The following is a 24,233-nucleotide window of genomic DNA, read 5'->3' on the forward strand; positions in this document are numbered from 1 at the left end:
ACGCAAGGCCTGTAGGCTGAGGCCTGCAAGATTTTAGCTTAGCTATTTTAGGCCTTAGAGCTAAGAAATGCTGACATAAGTAAGTGACCAAAGAATAACCCAATGCCCTAAGATTACATGAAAAGATGATGTACCAATGTGTGATATTGCGAAAAATTAACAGAGTAAGATACCCTGTAATCACATTTTTCTAACACATGCCCATGCAGGGTGTACATTGTGCATAAATGTTAATGAGGTATAGTCAGAATTACATTATAAAAGGGGATGCCCAGAGCAGGAAATCTGAGCTCCCTATGGGAGACTCCAGCAAGAACCATCCCTCTACTGATGATCAATCCATCAGAGACCCATCAGACCCTAACACTGTTGTTAAGGATGTGAGTATAACTATATTTGCAACTTGTGCATAGGTTTGTATAGACTTTCGATATGCTTGGTGTGGGGAAAAAGAACTAGGTGGTCTTCTTTATGACAGCCAAAGTAACACCGAAGGCCCAAATTCAGGCCCTCTGACAGAAGCTGACTATACAGACGGCCTTTTCATAGAACAGTACAGGCCAGAACCTGAACAAAACTAAGATGTACAATTCCCTGCCAAATACAGTCATGGGCTATGACCAGAAGAGGGAGGGGAAGGAAGCAATGCGAAAGGCCTTAGCAACATGATAACCGCTTGTTGATGAAAAACATGATAACTGCTTGTTGATGAAAAACATGATAACCGCTTGTTGAAGAAACATAATAACAGCTTATATGAAGAAATTCCTTCTAGTAAAGGCCAACTTCTCCTATAGTTCCAGCTATCTGCCAACCAGCCAATCATATATCATCTTTGGGCCTCCTGTAATAAACCCCTATGCCCTTAACCGTAAAACCCCGCAAAAAACAATATGTACCTTGACAAGAACAACACTCTAACTGGTGCCAAGTACCACCCATTTCAGAAAACCACCAAGAAAACCCCCCACCCAATAGGCACCCAATTCTCGTAAATAATGAGGAAGCTACTGGGAAAGAAGGACAGACCCCTACTCTTATTTTCGCATAAATGAAGTATTCTTTGTACTATGCTTGCGGTTTGACGGAATAAAGGCAGCCTGCGTGCTGTGCTAGGTGTGGTAGTTTTCGGATTGCTACCCCAACGCGTTGGTATGTATTGCAATAAACTGGCCTCAGGCTTGAGTCTGTGAACTAAAATCAATGCGTGGGTGTCTTTTTCCACGACATTGGGTAATCATAACTTTAATTTCAGGGGCCCTTCCGTAACTCAATAAAACTTGTAAAACAGATACCTTGTACTTGTGAATATATGTGTGGTCACTACCCTTGCTCTTTATGTGTTCTTACAGACTCTAAATCTAAAGCAAGCAGCAGAGGTGACTTTTTCACTCTGTTAAGCTTGAAACTATAGTGACCAGAGCTGACCCCACAGTGGTGCAATACCATATTACAAAATTCACTTTAAATAAAATAAAAGGCTACAGTCATGTGGAGAAAATACCAAGTGAAGCAATCCAGTGCCAGTAAACTACTTCCCTTTGTGAGTAAGCACAGCCTAGAACGTAAAGCAAGTCACTGCTTGGTGATTTCAATTTCAGTGGCAGAAGTTCGCTGGTGGGAACGTATTGTACAGTCTGGTGCCATCACACGTCTCCTTTCCTCACAGTTAAGACCGTTGGGAACTATCTCCACATACAGGACAAGTGAGGCGTGAGAGTCCAGGTACGTCAGTTTTTTAAAACATGCTGACAGAAATCTCTTTTTCATTCCCATTTTCAATATCTGTGTTTTCAGTCCTGGGACTCTCATCCACCTCTGCCAATGCATCTCAGTCCTGATTCCTTCCCACACTCCACCCTGCTATTCCAGTCCTGGGCCCCCTACATACAGCCCTATCAATGCATCTCAATCCCGACCTGCAGCCCCTTGCTATTCCAGCTCTGGGCCCTGCTCCTGTATCAGTGTGCCTTGGTCCCGATCTGCAGCACCACCTGCTTATTCCAACCTATTCCAGTCCCGGGCTTCTCCTGAGCAGGCACTGCCAGACATGCCACATTTTGCAGGAAATAGTTAATTTGCAGGAGGTGGACAAAAAAGAAAATCAACTATGGACTCCGACGAGACCACGATATACATTGCTTGTATAGCTAGTCCAGCCTGAACCCAAATTTCCATAGGAAATCATGTGTCACGTATCGCTCTTCAAACAGCAGTGTTAACAACTCTCATTATATTTGGTGGGTTTTCTTTAAGGCTGCAGTTAAGCAACTACCTGAAAAGGGTTTCCAAAGAGGATGGAGCTCGGCTGTTCTCAGTGGTACCACATGACAGAACAAGGAGCTATGGTCTCAAGTTGCAGTGGGGGAGGTTTAGGTTGGCTATTAGGAAACAGTATTTCACTCTGAGGGTGGTGAAGCACTGGAATGGGTTACCTAGGGAGGTGGTGGAATCTCCTTCCTTAGAGGTTTTTAAGGCCCGGCTTGACAAAGCCTTGGCTGGGATGATTTAGTTGGGGTTGGTCCTGCTTTGAGTAGGGGTTGGACTAGATGACCTCCTGAGGTCTCTTCCAACCCTAATCTTTTATGATTCTATGATTTCAGAAGCTCTTACTATGGAATGTAAGTAATAACAATGATAATAATAATAGATCACATTTATATTGAGCCTGTCAGACAAAGATTACAAACCACTATGTAGACATTAAATAACCTTCAGAACACTCCTGTGAGCGAGGTAATGTATTGATTATATTATCTATTTAGAATGTAAACTCCTTGGGCAGGGACTGTTTCTTACTATATGTATGTACAATGCCTAGCACAATGGAGTCTTGATCACAGCTGATGCCTTTAGGTCCTGCCATAATACAGACAATAACTAATAGTAGCCTCCTTTGTAAAGTGCTTTGCAATCTACAGATCATAAGAGATGAGCAGGATTATTATGTTAACTTCATGTATTCCAATCATTTACCTTCAACACATTGTTAACCCATCAGCTTCCTCCTTCTGTCCCATCTTTAACCAGATTTGGCTACAAGTGGCTGGAAATGTTTGCTAGAGTGGCCAAGCAGCTCACAAAAGAGCTGGACTCTGACGGGAGGCTCATTCCTATATCCAGCTTGGCTAGTGCCGATAGTTACAGACCCTTCGCTTTGGTCATGAAGGAACAGTCCAGGCTGCCTTGGCAACCCAGAAAATATCTCGCCACCTCCTACAAACTTACAGACGTATTCAAAGAAGGAACAACTATGGATGCAGGTATGACTTGAATTCAGACGTAAAGGGCTGCCAAGTGATCACCAGTTATTTTGGGAAAGGGTCAACTAATCAGGGCTGCCCAGAGGATTCAGGGGGCCTGGGGCAAAGCAATTTCAGGGGCCCTTCCATAAAAAAAAGTTGCAATACTATATTCGCGTGGGGGCCACTGTGGGGCCCCGGGCAAATTGCCCCACTTGCTCCCCCCCCCGGCGGCCCTGCGACTAATAACTGTGCCCCTCTATAGCATCTTCCATTCAAGGATCCCAAGTGCTTTACAAACAGTAGTTCATTAAGCCCTCGCAACCCTCCTGGGAGGTACACTAGGTAAGTATTTTTTATATTGTTTCCTCTGATGGGTAAACTAAGCCACAAGGAAACAAGCACAAGATCACACGGTGGGTTAATCTCAGAGCCTGGATTAGAACTCAGGAGATCCAAGCTCTTCAGTCTTATGTTCTGACTGACCACTAGACCTCACAGGTCACTCACAAATCCCTGCCTGGATTTTGGTGTACACTGGGTCGACTCCAACTTCCCTGGGAGAGACTAGTTTCCAGCCATCTAAGAAAGCAGTGGTTTTGTTGGGTATATTGAGGGTTCGTGGAAAGCCACCGGTGAGAGCATGAGGTAAAGCTTAAAGAAACAAGTACAAATAAGAGTTTCTGCAATAAACGAAACCTGATTAAGTTTGTTTCCCAAGAGGTGCAATATGATGATGTGTTACAATACTCCGAGACCACAGACTGGAAAGTAGGAGGAGAGGTCAGCTTTCCCTTTCAGATCACTGAGGTGGACGTTGGTGGCTCAGGGAAGAGTTCATTCTCTGTGTCTCAGATATCCGTGAGAAAAGCCTATGTGGTTGAAAAAGGGCAGTGGTGAGTATGGATTTTTATTTTACCTCTTCTGGGAGTGACTTGCCTTTGCATTCCTTGAGATCTACTTCCCACAGCCAGGCACTTTTGCAATAATGGACTTGCAAACTGAGTAATTGTGAGCTCAACGGTTAAAAGTGAGTGAAAGTTTATAAAATGTCACAATGACCTGTTGCAACAAATGTTGATGGGAAAGATACAAAAGGGAGACAGACAGACTGAATTATTACAAACAAAATGGCCTACTAATATAATTCAAGGAGTATGCAAATATTAAACCTGATAAACAAGGGAAGTGTGAGACCAGAAATCAATAAACCAAAATGGGTGTGTAAAAAATTAGGCCTAATTATGAATGAAATAATGAGGGTGCGGGGCTATTCCACCCACCACTCCCATTTTGGGGTCCTTAAAAGACTTTGGGGGAAAATCTAAAGATGTTTCACAACTGCTGTCTGGGAGACGGGTGTACAGAAGAAGTGAGCTTTACCATCATGGTTGTCACCTCCACCATCTCCTGGGAACCCAGGATCCACTGTGACATCTTTGGGACTTTATTGTCCTAATCTCAAGAGATGTCCCAACCAGACTGGGCCAGAGAGAGGGACCCAGATGATAAATCCCAATGCCACCTGGGATGTGAGACTTGGTTATCCTCCCTCCCCGGACCCTGGTGTTCTTTTCTTTCCCCATCTTATTTCTTTTCTTCTCTCTCTCTCTCTCTCTCTCTCTCTCTCCTTTTTCCTTCTGTCTATTAAGAGCCTGGCTTAGCCAGCCTAGACTGCATATTCTGCAACGCTGCTGTAAACCTGCGATCAAAGAGGTAGTTAAAAGCAATGCCCCAAACAGGCCGAGGTTGGTATACGTTTGCCAGGTCTCGGAGTGGCTAATAAAATCATGTTCCACACCTGTGTTTCTTCAGCAGGAAGAGTGCAAATAAAAGTCAACACCAGAGGCAGAAGTGGCATTTTCTATCTTTGCCGTTGTTTTCTCTCCCGTCTTGTGAGTGTTTTGTCTTTCTTTTAGGAAGCATGACCGGACTTTGACAACAGCACCAACAACAACACCAGCCCATTTAAACTCTTCTTCTCTTTTCCACCCAAACAAGACCATTATTAGGCTATTGAATACCATCTAAAAGACTGAAAGTAGGAGGGATTTCCTTCTAAAAATTCTCTCCAGACAAAGGGAAAGGGAATAAGGGAAACTATTGAAATGAAAGCCTTCCTTAATACTTTAAATTTCAAATGCTTTACCTATTTTTCCTTTTTTCTGTGTCTTTAATAAAAGTTTCTAAAACGTTAATATTGCTTTTGCCATGGTAATAAGCATGCGGAAGTTTCTATATTACCAAACCCCAAACCTGGTTTAAAACTGTTTAATGTTGGACAGTGACTAGGTCATGTTAACACCTTAAACCTTCTGGGCCCATATATCCCAACATGAATACAACAGTGCACAGCATTTAATCCCATTCCTAGCCCCTGGATACCCTGCATCACAGAAACCATCCTGCTAGCTGAGGAAGGTAAACCTCTGGCTGGAGCTCAGCAACCCTCTGGCAGGTGAAACAAATTCCTCGCTGGCCAGAGTGTTCTCTGTGGAGTGACTTATGACATTTCCTCTCCAACAAGGACTGAGGACAGCACTCCCAGTCCCTGTGGCCCTGGGAATCCTGCAGGGCTGTGCAGGTAGGAAGGAAGGCCTTGTGGTTAAACTGTGCACTAGAACTGCAGAGGCCTGGGCTCAATTTACTACTTTACCAAAGGCATCCTATGTGACCTTGGTCAACTCATTTAGCCTCCCTGTGCTTCAGTTCCCCATCTGTAAAATGGGGATAATAGCACTTCCCTGCCTCACAGGGATTTCATCAGGGTAAATACATTCATTATTGTTCGTCAACATAGTGTCTGAGTGCCTAGGCCCATGTATGTTTCTAAAATAGAGCATTAAGGTGTAAAGATTTCCTCCTGCTACACTAGGAACAACTCATAAATGTTTTTTTCCTAACCAGATGCAGTTAGTATTTGGCAGATGCCCTGAAGCACAAGGGCTGAGACCCTTTGTAGTAAGAGCAGATGATGTTCTCATTGTTACCCTGTGTCCTCTGCAGGAAAATTGACACGTCGCACAAGTTCATAGAAGAATTTTCAGGCTCCCGTAGGATGAAGCTGTATGTCGTGACTGAGGCTTTTGAGATAAAGGAACCATTGCTCATTGAGAAGATGAGCCAGGGAGGAGGCAAAGTCATGATCACAGCAGGGGAAATAGGTAGAATACAGGTTTGTGCATTTGTACTGTGTCATTTCAGTCGGATCTCCGACTCAGCTGTGGTTGGAGCCATTGTATTAACATCTGTGTTCCTACCCGCTTGCAAAGAGCATGATACTGGGATCACCTAGGAAGGCACCTGGAGCACTGAATTAGTGAAATATACAAATGAAATCAACAGTAAAAATAAATGTATCTTCCTTCTAATTCTATGTGCCCGCCAGAGGTGTTCATTTCCAGGAACAGCCTCTTCCGTTAGTCACTCACTAGCAGCGTGGAGGAAGTGGCGGCTGGTGTCATCCGCACCCCACACACTGAAGCACATATTGCACAGAAGTGACACAACCGTAGAAAAAGTTCATGAGCGGGTGTCAGTACAACATTGGCACTCACTGCCATTGGTGGCAGTGTTCTGTATGGCCATCATGCATGAGATTCTGGTTTAATTTCCCATCGTGGTATCTTGCTGCCCAGTCTGGGACTGCTGCCTGGCACCTCATGTCTCCTCTGGCCAATTAAAGGTCTCTGACGGTCACAGAACCAGGGCTGTGGAGTAGATATGAATGCAGCAACAGCCACACCAGGCCTCATGGAGTGGGAAAAGACATGATTGTGGGGGAAAGGAAGGCAGGCTTCTCACTCCAGTTCTCAATGGACAGGTATTGTGAAAACCAACAACACGATTGGTTCTAACTGGCCCACTTACAGGCAGACTCCAAAGATAAGTCCATGGCTTGAATGAGAACTCCTCTCATTCCAAGGGACTGTCTCAATAGGTGAGGTTTGAGGCACACCAGCAGGGGGCAGTGTGGAAGCGCAGCCCGGGATGCTGCTGGTGCCCATCATGTCCAAGGCTCTTGAGCTATCCACTGGCCATACTTTCGCCAACACTTAAAGTCACACAAAGATTTCGAGGTGGGGTGGGAAGAGAAGAGACTAGGTTTACAGGGCATTTTGCTCTGCTGAAATCAGGCACGTAACAGGAGGCTATTTCCTGCAGCTTGTTCCTTCCTCCTGACAAACTTGCTCCAAAGCAACCTTGTCTAAAAGCCATAAATAAGCAAAAGCCTGTTTCGGATGAAGGAGCTGGAGAATTGCCCCCTTCCCCCCATAGACTCTGCCAAAAATCAGTACTTGTCAAGTACCCACTTGAGGATTTATTGACCTGCCTTAGGAATCTTACCGGAGTCCTGCGTCTGTGTTTGACTCCATAGGGGCAGGGCAAGAGCATTAAAAAGAAGATGATGCTGATTCCTCAGGGCACAGTGCTGGCATATGTCGTACAGCCCCTGAAAATCCAGAAGAAAATATTTGTCTGTAAGTGATCTAAGCTAAGCATTGAAACCATTAAGTCACATGTGGTGTGGGGTAATGGGTCCAACTTTAATGCAGTTATATTTATCTTGCTTTCTGCAGCCCAAACCACCGCGCATTTTCTCTTTCCTCACAACAATATTAGATGAAACATGGCAGTTGTATCTTGTGGCTAGAGTTGGGGGCTGAATGTCCCACCTGGACTAAAAGTATGATTCTCAGAAGCGCTGGAAAGGGATTGGTCTCTGTTTCCTGGCCCCGATTACATAACATGGGTCAGGGTTGCACAAGTCTATACCACTTTCATTTGGTAGGGGTCGAATGTCCTCTGACTTCAGATGCTACCATTACAAGGACTCCTGGCCTGTATGCCACTGAGTTACTGTGACCTTGGGCGAGTCACTTACCCTCTCTGTTCCTCAGTTTCCGGATCTGTTGACATGAGGATAATAAAATTTACAAGGATTCCACGTATGCTGAGGTCCTAATTAGTGAGTGATTGGAAAGCACTTTGAGATCCTAGCATGAGAAGGTCAAAATATCATTAATAATAACAACTTCTATTTTCTTCTCCAGATGCCAGTGCGCCTTCATTTGGTTTTGATGGTAAGCAATTTATTTTATTGTCCTACTCTAGCTACATGTAACTTCTAGCTTTCTTAGCTCTCTTTTTTCATATCATTTATATTCCCCTCCTCTCCTCAGCATCTCTCAACTAGTGGTTCTCTGCAGCGCATCTCAGGCATGTCTCATAATGGCTGAAGTCAAAATGAGTCAGCATGGGTATTTTGTTGAGCCAAAAATTAATTTACCAGCCATGAGACATTCCAGAAAATGTTTCTGGGACAGGAAGAAAGGGAAATTTGGAGTGGAGACCTAGAGGGATAATAGAAAGACACTCTCAAATCAATCACTGTGGTTGAAAGAATGACATCTGGACATGGGTTCTTAAGAGGGACTCTCATATGACAGTACCAATGGATGGAGGTAAATGATCAGTTAGTAGATTTACTATGAGTGAAGACCCCATAAAATACAGCTGTAGGATAAAGCTACCTGGAACATATCTGGACTGTCATTAGAGGGCGGGTCTAGCGGTTAGTGAAAAGGAAGGGGAGTCAAACTTCTGGGCTGTTCCTGGCTCTGCCATTGAGTTGGGTGGGTGGCCTTGAGCCACTTAACTTCTCTGGATTTTGGTAAACTCCGGCGTAAAATGGGTATAACCACAGTCCCCCATGACTATTGCTAGCTCCTAGGGGGTTGTGAAGCTCAGTTAATGGTTGCTTGTAAAGTTCTCTGACAGTCTTGAGAAAGGGCCACAGAGAAGGACATATTATTGTTAAGCTTCTGTTTCAATTTAATTGTAGTACAATGATAAAACTGGTGTTTTTCTCATTTCAGGCTTCAAGGATTTGTTAAAGCCTTCACTAACAGGCAAGCAGCATGCTGTTAATTCCTTTCTCCATATTTTGCTTCTGATTTTCTGATCTCAGAGGGCTTGAAAAGGGGCTCTGCAGAAGTCATAATACTTTTAATATATCTAGCACCGCACAAAGTGATTAACATAGACCAATTAGTCAACACAACACCGTTATGAGGAGGATATCAGCCTCCCCGTTTTACAGATGGAGGAACTGAAATGACTAGCCCAAGTTCCCCAAAATGAACCCATAACAGAGCTGGGAATGGAACCCAGGAGTCCTGTCTCCAAAGTCACAGGTGCTCAGCACTGCTCAGTATTTGGCTGTCTAGTATTAGCTCTGTTATTTTTATTTTACTGTTTTGATTTTAGTTCACATTTTTTTTCCAAATAGGTCAGCATCATTGCAATGAAAATATAATTGCTTGACTCCACTCTCTTGCTTTAGCACTAGACCACATTGATGTATGCATCACACCATTGCCAGACTTGGTAGAGTAGCTTATTGACACATTAGGTGAGTAGGTTGGCTGAGTGCTGATGCATGTTGCTTTTTACCCACCACCAGCATTTCAGGAAGCGAAGGACACCATCAAAGGAGAATGTGAGCCGCTGATGTCTCTGAGTCAGGATTTCAGGATCAAATTGCTGGGAACCTTTAAGAGCTTTCTGCAGGATGGTGATGTTATATCAGATGTTAAAACTGTGGTATGTGCTGTTTAAATTTCATTTGACAAGTTCACATTAAGCCAAGAAACACATTGATTGTGCATTTGTGAAATGAATGCATGCCAAGTGTCACTTAAATAGAGATTAGAGACACATTCGTCACTCCAACTGCTTGGCCACTACAGTACTCTGTAACCCACCACAGATATAACAGAGCTATGGGCTAGATCAGCGGTCCCCAACTTTTGAGGGTCACACCCCCCTCAACCCTGTCCATGCCCCCCGGAGCCTAGGCTGGGAGCAGGGCCATGGCTTGGGGGGGAACATGGACAGGGGTAAGGGGGCTGAGGCTGGGGCTACAATTGTGGTGTGTCTCGGGCCAGGAGCAGGACCAAGGCTGGGGGCGGGAGCAGACCCACAGCCAGGCTGTGGTGGGGACCAGCAGCTGAGCCACTCCCGGCCTTGCCCCCAGCCTCGGCCCCGGGCTAGGAACGGAGCTGCGGTCAGTGGCTGAGGCTGGGGGCTGGCGCAGGGCTGGGAGCAGAGCCACGCTGAGGCTGGGGATGGGAGCAGGGATGGGGTCGGGAGCTGGGGACACGTCTGGGGGCGGGACTGGAGCAGACCTGGGGGTGGGGAGGGGCTGGGTGGTGCTCCCTCCCCACCTCTGTGGAGGCTGGCCTGGGCCCCACTGCACCCTCCTGGACGATTCTCCATACCCCCGTAAGGGGGCGCTCCCCACACTTTGAGGACCTCTGGGCTAGATCATGGTGCGACATGGAAAATCCCACACAGAGGTTAGGAGGCTGGGAGGAAAATATCTAAGCTGATGGGTGTGTCTACACTACAGCTGCTGTAGTGTCATAGTACAGACATGTCCTATATTGATGAAAGGGGGTTTTCTGGTAATGTCGTTAGTTAATACACCTATCTGAGAGGTGGTGACTAGGTCAATGGAAAAATTCTTAGCTGCACCTACACTGGGGGTTAAGTCAATTTAACCACCGTGCTCAGGGAGCAAAATTTTTCACAGCCCTGAGCAACATAGCTAAGTTGATCTAATTTTGAAGTGTAGACCAGGCTGTTAGACAGTTGTGAGCTACCAAAAGGAAGGGTTTAAAATATAGATCCTGATTTGCATTTGCGCTAAGACTCCTTTTACACCATGTTGGCAGTGTAAATATGCCTTAAAGTTGATGTAAATGAAAGGAACGTAAAGGGGCCTTAATGTCAATGAGAATCCGGGTCAAAAATACTTTAACCATTGCACTGACTGTGGGACTGGATGGTTCAGGAAATTAGTAATGGGATTTAGAGTCACAGTTTTGCATCCTGCCTGATGGCTAACAGCTGAGAGTTGTTCCCATTTGTCTAGTGGTCCCAGTACACTGCTAAGGGGACAGGTATCTATGTCATACATGTTTGCACACACGTGCGCACACACACACAAAATGCCAATCTTCTAGGGGAAGGAACTAAACTTTGACTGACAGCTGTCCCTTCCCCCCCCCTTCTTTTATTCATTTTACCACCAGCTGGAGCTTTTCTTGGCGGGGGGTCAACCTAAGCACTCAATGCTGGACTTGTTGGATGAAATTCTCCGGCCTCAGGTGGAAAATTTGCTTCATGATTTAGGAGTTTTCTGTGAGGATCAGAGAAAAGAAGCCCCTTCATTATTGCAACCGGTACACTTCCTGTGTTCTTCTTTAGAAGGTACGGAGATGTCAATCAATGCAGAGACAGTTCCAAAGTTGCTTGAAAAACTTATGGCTTGGGGAAAGCATGAAGAATTAGGTTTTCCACATAGAGTTCTGTAGTTTTATGTGTTGGATCTAAATAAGCATATACCCATCTGCTCATCTGAGCTTCCTGGGTTGATTTTTTTCAGTGGGATGTAGAATTTCTATTGGTCTTGTGTTTTCTCAAAATCAGGACTATCTTGTATTGAGAACTTGAGAAAACCCAACCTGAGATGTCTCTTCTACTGATTCTTTCAGCAACTGATATTGCTGTTCAGCCAGCACTGTCTATATTCAAGTAGTACACAAATCTGGCTGAGTTTCTGGGATATGCACAGAAGCACACGCAAGATATTCCAATCCATCTTGCAAGAAGTCCAGCCTATATGCTATCATGGAATCTCACTAGAAGTATCAAGTTCTATAGTGAGCAGTGTTCACCTTATCCCAGGAAACTAGGCTTTCACAGGCTGGAAGCAGCTGACTTTGCACTACTGTTACATCATGTCAGGAAAGTACAAACCCAGCATAATGAGGGAGTGGAAGGGTCAGCAGGATATTGAACATCAGAGCAAAATTGTAGAATCAGAGAAATGTTGGGCAGAAAAGGACCTCAAAGGGTAATCTAGCCCACCTCATTGCGCTGAGGCAGGATTAAGTATACCTAGACTATGCATGACAGATGTTCATCTAACCAGTTCTTAAAAACCTCCAGTGACAGGGATTCCACAACCTCCCTGGGTAACCTCTTCCAGTGCTTAACTTAAAATGCCAGGCCCTATTTGATGTTTTCTGCTTCATACCCCTGGAGTTATTACCCCTGCCGATGGCTAGTGGCCTATGTAAAATGTGTTTGGTGGGTCTCAGTCCAGTTCCTAGTGGACAGGAATACACATCACTAACACCACCATTTAATTATAACCAGACCTGAATGGACATTGGAGATTGAATTCCTCTCTCGTATCAAGTAGTGGTCCCTTCAGATCAGGGCTCATAGAATCATAGAATATCAGCGTTGGAAGGGACCTCAGGAGGTCATCTAGTCCAACCCCCTGCTCAAAGCAGGACCAATCCCCAACTAAATCATCCCAGCCAGGGCTTTGTCAAGCCTGACCTTAAAAACCTCTAAGGAAGGAGATTCCACCACCTCCCTAGGTAACCCATTCCAGTGCTTCACCACCCGCCTAGTGAAAAACTTTTTCCTAATATCCAACCTAACACTCCCCCACTGCAACTTGAGACTCTTTGTTCTGTCATCTGCCACCACTGAGAACAGTCTAGATCCATCCTCTTTGGAACCCCCTTTCAGGTAGGTGGAAGCAGCTATCAAATCCCCCCTCATTCTTCTCTTCTGCAGACTAAATAATCCCAGTTCCCCCAGGCTCTCCTCGTAAATCATGTGCTCCAGCCCCCTAATAATTTTTGTTGTCCTCCGCTGGACTCTTTCCAATTTTTCCATATCCTTCTTGTAGTGTGTAGGGCTGAGGCGCATCAGTAGGGACTGGGGAGATGTGCACAGAAGCTTGCACATTGCTGCCATTTGCACTCTACCTGTTCGAGAAACAAAGGGCGTTCTGAAGACCTGCTCTCTAGGCCACATGCTGAGGACGCTGGTTCCTCCAGGGCTCCCGAGCCCACCTAGGGGAAAGTCCCCGGACTCCAGGCAGAGAGTGCCGCTCGCTCCGCAGCGTGCAGTGACCCGCCTCGCCGGCTCATGTTCTCCCTGCCGAGAAGCCCCCCGGGCTGAGCGGGTGGGCGCGGGATGGGCTGCCTGTCACTCCCACAGGAATGCAGGTAGGACTCTCAGCCTCAAGGGCTGATAATCTGGCATTTTTCACCTGCACTGAACAATTGAAAAAAGAAGGTATTTTGCATTTTTAAAAGCATGAATCACATTAACGAATTATTACAATGCACCCAGAACTTTCAACAGCTCCACTCTAAAGCACACCACACCGAGCATTTTTCTTTTTCTGACTCTCCCTGAGGTTCTGATTTAATTTTCACAGATCTGGACTTTAGAGTGCTGCCCCTGCTTGTGACCTGCATAGAGAAGAACATGGTGGCCAAGCAGCTTGAGCTGGTAAGATCCTCCCACACTCGTATCTTTGAATATTTACTAGTTAACACTGCAATAAAGCTGATTGATACAGCCCAGGACAGCATCCAGCAGCATGTTTGGCAGGCATGGTACATCTGAGATTCACCAAGGTGCTATATGAGCTCAAGATGCTTCCTTTATAGTCAACACAAACTGCAGAGCAACCATGCCGAGCCATTTTGACCTATGTCCTCACAGCTGCCTCTTGTGTGGATCAATATGTAGGAGTGGATTTTTTAGCTGGAGGTTGAACACCTGTAGGAGGTGAATGTTTTAGTGAGAAAAAGGCCCCATTGTTCATTTTGTGGGGCCAGATTTTAAAAAAGCTGGGCACCCAGCAGATCCCATGTGTCACACTGGTGGCCGGATTTTTCCATGAGCTCAGCCCTCAATGTGCTGACCCCTTCGAAAATGGGAACTGAGCTCTAGAAAGTCAGGCCCTTAATCTCCAGTTTATCCTTGCAGGAAGCCATGGACTAAGATGTGGACAGAGACTGTGATGGGTCAGAATCCACCAAACCATTGCCTCCACCTCCACTAAAATACTTCAGTTGATTTCTTCCCTACCCCCACCCCCAATGAGAGCCAGCAGCGTTTGCCAAGCATGTTAGCCAAGCCAGAGTTATAGGACACCCAGTCACTTCCATTTTCCCACCTCCAAACACACACCCATTCTTTTTCTAGGTGTATACCATGAGATGACTCAAAGTGGCTTGGGACGCACTATGAATTCAGGCATTTCCTGTTCCCTAGATCTTAAAACAGTATCAGGTGGCTAGAAGGCGGTGATGATCTGTGTATCCGGCTGACTAATTCAGGGCTGCATTAGGTCTCCAATAACAGATCTCCTCAAAGATCTCCTCCCTCAATATTCCCAGTCCAGGTTATAGACTGTTGCGAGTTGTAGCCTCTCCCACAGTATTTCAGGCATAAGGCAAAGACTTAATCTACCCACTTTGGAATCTGTCTCCATGTATCTTCTGCTAGAGATGGTTCCTTACATCCGTCACTACTCTATTGCCGACATATCTGCAGTAAAAAGTGATGGACTGAGAACATTCTGGATTTATGCTCCTCTCTGCATCTGTAGTGAGCCTGTTACTTAAAGAAACAAGAGTAAATACCTAGTCTGCTCAAGAATAGCACACAGCAGAGTACAAAAGTGTTGGCTGTCCCTTGCTTGGTTAGAAAATGTTTATCAATGCTGTCTGTGATAATATCTTTCACACTAGGGCTGCTAGCTAGTTTTTATTTATTGTTCTTTGGGATTAATTTAGTGCTGGCGAAAGGCATCAGATAAGCAGTCCTAGAGGCTGAAACTTTTAATTCTGTTCTGTGAATGGTAATACCTTAGAAATATCAAAGATCCAGGTAGATACACTGACAGATAAATAGTACAGTGGCAGTACAACCTTCCACACGCTCCAGTCTCACCATTATTCTGGTCACTGATACAGAGCTTGGTAAGCTGGACTCAAGCAAATTATATGCATTTATGGCTAAATGTAAATGTATGCATCTAGGAACCAAGAAAATAGGCCAGACTTACAGGATGGGGGACTCTATCTCGGGAAGCAGTGACTCTGAAAAAGATTTGGGGGTCATGGTGGATAATCAGCTGAACATGAACTCCCAGTGCGATGCTATGGCCAAAAGGGCTAAAGCAATCCTGGGATGCATAAACAGTGGAATCTTGAGTAGGAGCAGAGAGGTTATTTTATCTCTGTATTTGGCACTGGTGTGAGCTGCTGGAATACCATGTCCAGTTCCGGTGGCTACAATTCAAGGATGTTGATAAATTGGAGAGAGTTCAGAGAAAAGCCCCATGAAAGGGGGGGAGGGATAGCTCAGTGGTTTGAGCATTGGCCTGCTAAACCTAGGGTTGTGAGCTCAATCCTTGAGGGGTCCATTTAGGGATCTGGAGCAAAAATCTGTCTGGGGATTGGTCCTGCTTTGAGCAGGGGGTTGGACTAGATGACCTCCTGAGGTCCCTTCCAACCTCGATATTCTATGATCTATGAATGATTAAAAGATGAGAAGACATGCCTTATAGTGATAGACTCAAGGAGCTCCATCAATTTAACATAATAAAGAAAAGGTTAAAGGGTGACTTGATTATAATCTATAAGTATCTACATGGGGAACAAATATTTAATAAGGTCTTTTCAATCTAACAGAGAAAGGTATAACATGATCCAGCGGCTGAAAGTTGAAGCCAGACAAATTCAGACTGGAAAGAGAAGAATAGCTCAGTAGTTTGAGCATTGGCCTGCTAAACCCAGTGTTGTGAGTTCAATCCTTGAGGGGGCCATTTAGGGCACTGGGGTAAAAATCTGTTTGGGGATTGGTCCTGCTTTGAGCAGGGGGTTGGACTAGATGACCCCCTTCCAGCCCTGATATTCTATGAAGGCATAAAGTTTTAACAGTTAGAATAATAACCCATTGGAACAACTTACCAAGGGTCGTGATGGATTCTCCCTCACTCACAATTTTAAAATCAAGATTGGATGTTTTTCTAAAAGATCGGCTCTAGGAATTATTTGGGGGAAGTTCTATGACCTGTGTTACACAGGAGGTCAAACTAGATGATCACAGTGGTCCCTTCTGGGCTTAGAACCTATGAATCATGCTTTAAACCTGACTTGGACGTATCACCTTAGGAAAAATAGCCCATTCCGTCTTTGGCTTTTCTGCTGACACTGCCAACAAGGGGGACCAATCAGTGCCAGGTGATGGTGCTATTTGTGGTGTGGATTATGAGCTCATTAGGAACTGGACTATTTCCACCAGCTCACTATTGTACGGGGTGGGATTTTTGAAGGAGCCTAAGTGAATTAGATGCCAAAACACATTGGAAATGAATGGGATTTGGGCACCTTACTCCCTTAAGCTTATCATACCTAAAAGAAGTAAATCCTACAGTCTTTTCTCAGATAAACCTCCTACTGAAATGAATGTAAGGAGTGCAGCATTTCCCCAGGTTTGACAAAAGGAAAAATATTTTTTCCTAGTGATTCCAATCTAATAAGGTTATGCATGAAATGACACCTGACCTCACATGCGTTAACTAAAGGAATTCTCACATACTTGTCATGAAAACCAATATACTAGCGAATGGTGCCCTACAGATCTGATAGATTTTCAAAAGCAACTAGTGATTTGGGTTGCTCAGCCTGAACCACCGTAAATGGTCCCAATTTTCAGAAAGCGCTGAGCACTCGCCCTCTGAAAATCAGAGGCTCTCGTGATTTTGTTTGCCCAGTTTTAAATCCCTTAATCACTTTTGAAAACTGTGGCCCATTGCTCTCCAAAGATCAATATAACTGCTTCTGCTCTCCTCCTCTCCCTGTATATTTGATACAGTTACAGACTCCAAACCAGCAAGGTTTAGGGCAGTAAGCTGATGTCCCAGCTTATGAACAAACATTTCATTTGCCTTTTCAAGTCATTTTTACTGTCTTCCCTTACCCTTTGTTTCATGGTTCCTTTTTTTGTGTGTGTGCAAAGATGGATGGCATCATGGAGTGGATTCTTTCCAGTGACAAAGAAAGAATCTTCAGCCTGGCCTCTTCTCTGCCAGAAGAAGAAAAGAACATAACTGCAGAAATGATGAATACCTGCGGACTGATTCCACAGACAGACAGACCCTCTCTCACCTACCTGTGGAATAAGGAAGCCCAATCAAACCTAACTGCACTGTATGCAGCCTTGTATGCTTTGTGGATTCTAAGTGAGTGATACCAGTTTAAGTGGGAGGGTGTAAATATAAAAAATGTGGGTCAACAAAGAGCTACAAATCATCACCCTAAAGCAGGGTTGGGCAAATTACGGCCCATGGGCCACATCCGGTCCGTCAGAGCATTTAATCCGGCCCTCAGCTCCCGCTGGGGAGCGGGGTCTGGGGCTTGCCCTGCTCCCACCCTCCAGCCAGGGAGCAAGGTTGGGTGCTTTCCCTACTCCGCTGCCCCATCTGCAGGCGCCGCCCCCGCAACTCCCATTGGCAACGGTTCCCGGCCAATGGGAGCTGCAGGGGTGGCGCTTGCGGATGGGGCAGCGCACAGAGCCGCTTGGCTGCACCTCGCAGCTGGAGGTGGGACATGCTTCTGGGAGCTGCTTGCTGTAAGCATCCGGAGCCTGCATTCCTGAGGCCCACCGCCCCCCACATCCCAATCCCCTGATCCCCCTCCCGTCCTCCAAACCCCTTGATCCCAGCCCAGGGCCCCCTCGTGTACCCCAAGCCCCTCATCCCCAGCCAGAGCCCTCACCCGCCACCTTCCCCATCCCTGATCCCCCTCCTGCCCTCCGAACCCATTGGTCCCCGCCTGGAGCATCGTCCTGCACCCCAAACCCCTCATCCCCTGCCCCATCCCAGAGCCCACACCCCCACACCCCTCCCCTGTACCCCAACCCCCTGCCCCACTCCTGATCCCACCCTCCAACCCCCTCGGTCCCAGCCTGGAGCCCTATCCTGCACCTCAAACCCCTCATCCCCAGCCCCACCCCAGAGCCCTAACCCCCCCTGCACCCCAACCTGGAGCCCCCTCCCACACTCTGAACTCATTTCTGGCCCCACCCCAGAACCCCCACCCCCAGCCGGAGCCCTCACCCCCTCCTGTGCCCTTACCCCCTATTTTGTGAGCATTCATGGCCCGCCATACAATTTGGCCCTCAGGCCAAAAAGTTTGCCCACCCCTGCCCTAAAGCATGATATTCATTAGGGTCGCTTGAAATATCTGTCCAGGAGCAGCTCAAGACTAAAAGTTTCTTTTGGGGTACTCATGAAAAGAAACTGATTTCTAGGGGCCATACCTGCCATCCATGTTTAAGCATAACTCACTATTGATTTCAGTGGGAAATTTTGCTTAAATATGGATGACACGATATATCTCTGGGCACTGCAGGTCTATCAGACAAAGGTCTAGAAATTGGATATAAAATACATTAGTTGTCTGTAAAAAGGAATAATTTCACTTATCTCAACATGACTTTACTGTGGTAAATTGCAAGGACTCTCTTTCTTTTTGGTGTGCAGTGTGTAACAGTGAGGAAAGGGACAAATTGCCCCATGTGCTACCAAATAAGGGTGAAGGGCATCCCAAAATCCTCTATGGAATGATCCTGCACAAGTGCACAGCAAATTAGATCACATGGCATACCATCTGAGCCCTGGTACATGCCTGCCACTCTGTGCAGGAAAAGGTGGTGAGGTTGTAAGGATAAGGCCTTTGTCTGCAGCCATATTGTAAGGCCTAAAGCCTCAGGCCTTCGTCTGCATCCAGATTAAAAGAGCAGCCGAGCAGCAGCCATTAGCTGAGAAGCAGAAAGTCACATCCTCACATTCCATCTAAATTACATTAAAACAATGTAATATCAGATTGTTAAGAAGGAGATCCCGTCCTAATGGCACCCAGTATCACCAGATAAAGAAACAGATTTTAAGTTGGCTAAAGAAAACTTAGTTTGATAGCATCCTGTTGGTCAAGAAATCACTTATCAATAGTTGTGGTTGTGAAATCCTCATTTCTTTGTTTTGTCATTATGGTCCCCACTTCCCTATTGTTTATCTGTATGGTCTCTGTCTGGTTCTTTAATTGTTTGTCTGTTACATAATTAATGTTGCTAGGTGTAAATTAATTAAGGTGGTGGGGTAGGATTGGTTAGAGAATTTTGTTACACTATGTTAGGATTGGTTAGTAAAATTTTAGTATAACGATTGGTTAAGGTATAGCTAAAAAGGACTAAAATTTCACTATATAAACTGAGGTCCAAAAGAAAGTTCTTTGGGAACCAACTCCAGGACACAGCCCCAAAGATCAGAGCTGCCAGACCTCAACACTCTGCCAGTAACACTGTGCAGAAACTGGAGTCCCCCAGATGGACCTGATCCTGACTGGCTATCAAGAAAAGTTAATTTGTTTTATTGGGAGAGGTGAGCATTGTATGTGTAGCGTGCGCATTCTGTTTTTGGTGATTGTTAATAAATAGAGGTAATGTAGTATATTACTGTGTAAGGCTCTTTCACTGGTAAAAGGTTCTGCACACCTGCAGAAGTAGTATACACCCAGAGCCCTATGTATTGGGAAAGAATGTGGGTACTTAAATTGACCAGGTTAGTTACACCCTGAGCCCTACGAATTGGGTACAGGAGGCCCTGAGCCCTACGAATTGGTTAAGGGTAGGTGCTTTTCACCTGGAGCCCTACGAATTGGGTACAGGTGGCCCTGAGCCCTACGAATTGGATAAGGGTAGGTTATTTTCACCTGGAGCCCTATGAATTGGGAAAAGGTGAGGTGCCCTAATGTGTGCAGGTAACAAAGTCAATGTACATTTGAGTGTAGCCATAGGAAAAGAGGCAGCTTGGTACCAAACCCAGCAGAAATTAGCCCAGCGGAGCAGTGTACCTGGTGCACAACTTAAACCAGCTTCAAGTTGGTATGAATTATCCTCACTCCACAGTGCACAATGGAAGATGAGAATCAGAGCTCTAAGAAGATGGGAGAAGCATTTAAAAAAAAAAGTGGATGCAATGACCAGATGCCTTGGAGCCTTTTCCAGACTGGTTTATTGTCAGGCCTCAGGACATGGGGAGCTGGGGATGGACAGTGCTGACAAAAAGGTGTGTTTATTGGGAAGGCGAGGGTATACATTGCAGTTATTATTGTGACTGCTGGACCAGTATAGGGTTTTGGTGGTGATGCTCCTTAGAGCATTTTCCCTTCCTTAGAAAGCAATATCTAGCTAAGTAAATATTTCCTTTGTAGATCACCCATTGTATATATTATATACTCCCTCACTCAACATTTATACCACACACTTCACTGTGGGTGCTAAGTGTGCTCAGCATGATTAACTAAATTATTTAGCAAATATTGTATGAGGATTTTTTAATATTTGTAAGTATCATCAGCTTTCTTACTTACCCAGGTTTTTTGGATCAGAAATATATATTTGATGTCAGTAATATTCAGACAGAGTGGAATGTTCAAGATACTCAAGCTAGACTGTGTTTTATCACTTGTAAATGTCTCTAATTTAAAATTTACTCCATCCTTTGTAATTTAGGTAAGGGTTGGCATCTGAGTCAAATCTGAAACCAGCACGACTGGTACCGCCGTGTAGCTAAATACAGGAAATTGCCAAACATATGGACAAACTTAATTCCAAGGTAAAATTATCAACCACGGTGATATAGTAAACACTTTTCTTTGAACAAGAACATATGTTAATCCATTTTAATATCATATGTCTCTGTAGTTTTATTTGCAATTATATTGTATATTTATCTGCTGGAATCAGTAACAAGAGAATTAGAAGCATGATCTCTGAATGTATCCTTTCATTACACAGTTAAATCTTGGTTATTAACTTCTAAAGAATTCTTCTTCACTCAGATGAGCGGGTAATCAGTTTGGCACACCCAATGGAAAGCAATTTTATTCTGTGGCTGAGGGAGAATGTATTATTGGAAAGAAATAAAAAATCATGACATGGCTAGCTGTGAGCTAATCACCACCCTTGCAATCCTAGAATTCATGGCTTATATTATCCCCACAGATAAAAATCAACGTGGTTAGATGACTACTGCATATTGTGCAAGATCCTGAAATCCTTACTTAGGGTCCTTACTTATAGGGAAAACCTTCACAGGGAGAGGAAACTCTACAAGTTGAGGGAACTCAGATGGTGATTCTCGCCTGCAAAAGAAGTTGGGGGCTCCACTCCCATTAACCAATGGAACCTCCATGACCTGTGTAGATCCCTGGGATAAGCAGGAGCCTCCTGCCTGGATTGCCCTTGGTTTACTCTGTCACTCAGTCTCACTAGTTTCCAATGGCTCCAGAGTTGTGCTTCCAGAGACTACCTTTGTTATGGCTCCTCCCAGATCTCCCTAAAGGGGTTGGCTTTATAGCTGTAGAGTGAAACAGAGTATTTCTACCAGTGTACACATAATGTAGCAGTGTGACAACTTGAAAAGACTCATTCTAGAAGTGAAAATAAAACTATTTTAGTGCATCCCTGAGCTTAACATTTTTAAGGAAGCGGGAATTCCGCAAGATGTATGGAAAAAAACACTTAAATCTAAAAATTCAGGGTGTCGTGTGTCCCCCCCCCACCAGAACTGTAAAGCTTCTAGTAAGATACAGGTCTGTCTCATCTTACGCTGGGGTTACGTTCCGCAGTCAGCGCCTAAAGCGAACATCGCGTATAGTCAAAATTACATTGAGTGTAATGGCGGGCGGAATTGCCCGCACTACAGAAACAGTATTTAAATTGTTGTTTTTCTCTTTTTTTGTTTTGTTTTTGCCGACTGCATAAAGCTGAAATCGCACATGGTAAATGCGCCTAAGATGCGACAGACCTGTATTAGGTTTACAAACCAAACCATTTTAAAATAAACATAGCTAACCCTATTTGGACTCAAGAAATATCTCAGGCCAACTTTTTCAGAGGCTTGCAAGGTACATACATATTGTGTATTATGAAATTACTAAAAACCAATGTTACTTGAAAAGCACTTGTATACCACAGTGTAGTATTAACACAGCTTCTATTTTATAGGTAATACAGTCTATCATTGTAGATATCTTCATTCTATAAGATAACATTGTTACCAAATTTGCTTTACTTTTGAAAGGTTAGACTCTTTCTGGGAATAAATAACTTTATCTTAATATTTTCACAATTTGTTCCTGGACTTGTTTACTGATCCAGTAAAATGATGAAGGGTTCAAAACTGCTGTGAAAAAAATAAGCTTCTGTTCATACAGCATGGCACCTGGGACCTCCAGCACATGCCACAGGTGATATGCAGAGAAGAAAAAATAGCTACAGAAGAAAGCAGATGGAGATCAAAATGCTCAGCACCTTTTTTGTTTGCTTATAATATAGTTTCTGAAAGCACGATGGAAGCAGCAGACAACATAAAAGTCATATAAACAGGCTCCTTATGTTTCCTGATTCCAGGACTGTGGAATTTGCTAACATATCTTGCCTTAGATATGTGATCTGGAATCTAAGCTTTTATTAAAAAACGAACAACCAGAAAAACTGTCTTACCAGCTGTCATTGACCTACTCTACATTAAGCTTTTTTTTAAAACTTCCACACTGTTGCACTACCATAGATCCCACTGGTGATGGCAATGGTGGAAGCTCAACTGGCTGCCAGTGTTTTAACCATCATACTGCCTAACTTTGCAGAGTAGGCTGGAATGGAAGGATTGCAGGCACAATATAAATGCTGAGATTTCACTTTGATAAAGAAATGTGCAGGAACTTTCACAGTGAATTAAAGTTAAAAGAAAATAACCACTTTTATTCTTGGCAAATCTCTACTCTTACAAAAATTGTGATTTGATCTTTAATATCTACAGAGAACTTCGCTTTTTAGGATCTCCAAGAGACATGTCCATTACATTAAACAACACAAAACATAATTTGTCTGTCTTAGAAAGATGAAGAATGGAGATGATCCCCCTTGAATTTGGTACTGTGGTTGCAGGGAGACTTTTTCACATTGCTGATGAAAGCAGATGGTACTTTCTGGAATTTGTTTTGAGTTTCTTAGATGTGGTCTGGAAACCCTTTCTGTATAGCACTGTGAAATTTTCAGTATAGTAAATTAATATTTTAGCTACACAGAATCTGCCAGAGTTTTCATTGTAGATTCCGTGTTTAAAGGGGTTTATAAATGAGTTCTAACAACATGCTCTGAAACATTTAGCTTGCATGGCTAATAATATTGGTACACTATATCTCATAGCAAAACTCAGTACAATATATTAATATAAATTATTTCAACCTCCCTGACTTGAAAAGGAGTTCATATGCAAAGAGGAAAGTTGTAACAACCATGTTTTTTACAAAAAGGGACAAAAAGCAAAAGGAAATACAATAAATAGTTTTATTTTTACATTATAGAGGTTAAATATGTACTTCCAGCCTATAAGAGTAATTTCTAGCAAACATTAATGTACATGGACTTCTACTTAAAGCATTATAACACATTAATATGCTTCTACAATCATTCCGCTATACCAGGGGTAGGCAACCTATGGCACACGTGCCAAAGGTCGCACGCGAGCTGATTTTCAGTGGCACTCACACTGCCCGGGTCCTGGCCACCGGTCCGGGGGGCTCTGCATTTTAATTTAGTTTTAAATAAAGCTTCTTAAACATTTTAAAAACCTTATTTACTTTACATACAACAATAGTTTAGTTATATTTTATAGACGTATAGAAAGAGACCTAAAAACGTTAAAATGTATTACTGGCACGTGAAACCTTAAATTAGAGTGAATAAGTGAAGACTCGGCACACCACTTGCCAACCCCTGCGCTATACTATATATCACTTCTCCATGAATTGTTAATGGCTCCTTCATTTATTTAAAGTACAGTGCTATGCTGTGTTCAGTGTCAATACCACAAACCAGAGACTTTTCTGTAAAAACCACATATTAATACTCATAATTTTCTTTGCATTCTTTGTTTTCCATTGAGTTACTCTCCCCGGTATGAACATTTTATACTAGACATTTTTTAGAATCCCTATCCACAAGTGGTTCCTGACTACAGAAAATGTAAAG

At 44.1% G+C, this 24,233-nt stretch overlaps 1 protein-coding gene across 1 annotated transcript; it reads left to right on the forward strand.

Annotated features, from left to right (window-relative positions):
• Positions 1-1,570: 1,570 nt before the first annotated feature.
• On the forward strand, positions 1,571-17,849 carry GSDMD (gasdermin D). The gene is given in 10 exon segments (XM_026654686.2): positions 1,571-1,725; positions 3,031-3,263; positions 3,964-4,138; positions 6,249-6,417; positions 7,621-7,769; positions 9,420-9,439; positions 9,709-9,848; positions 11,342-11,519; positions 13,555-13,628; positions 17,154-17,849. Coding segments are annotated over 9 exon segments (1,347 nt in total). The 5' UTR covers positions 1,571-1,725; positions 3,031-3,052; the 3' UTR covers positions 17,385-17,849.
• Positions 17,850-24,233: the final 6,384 nt, after the last annotated feature.

Source organism: Terrapene carolina, unplaced genomic scaffold, assembly GCF_002925995.2.
Source record: "Terrapene carolina triunguis isolate 2854851 unplaced genomic scaffold, T_m_triunguis-2.0 Scaffold193, whole genome shotgun sequence".
Lineage (NCBI taxonomy): Eukaryota > Metazoa > Chordata > Testudines > Emydidae > Terrapene > Terrapene triunguis.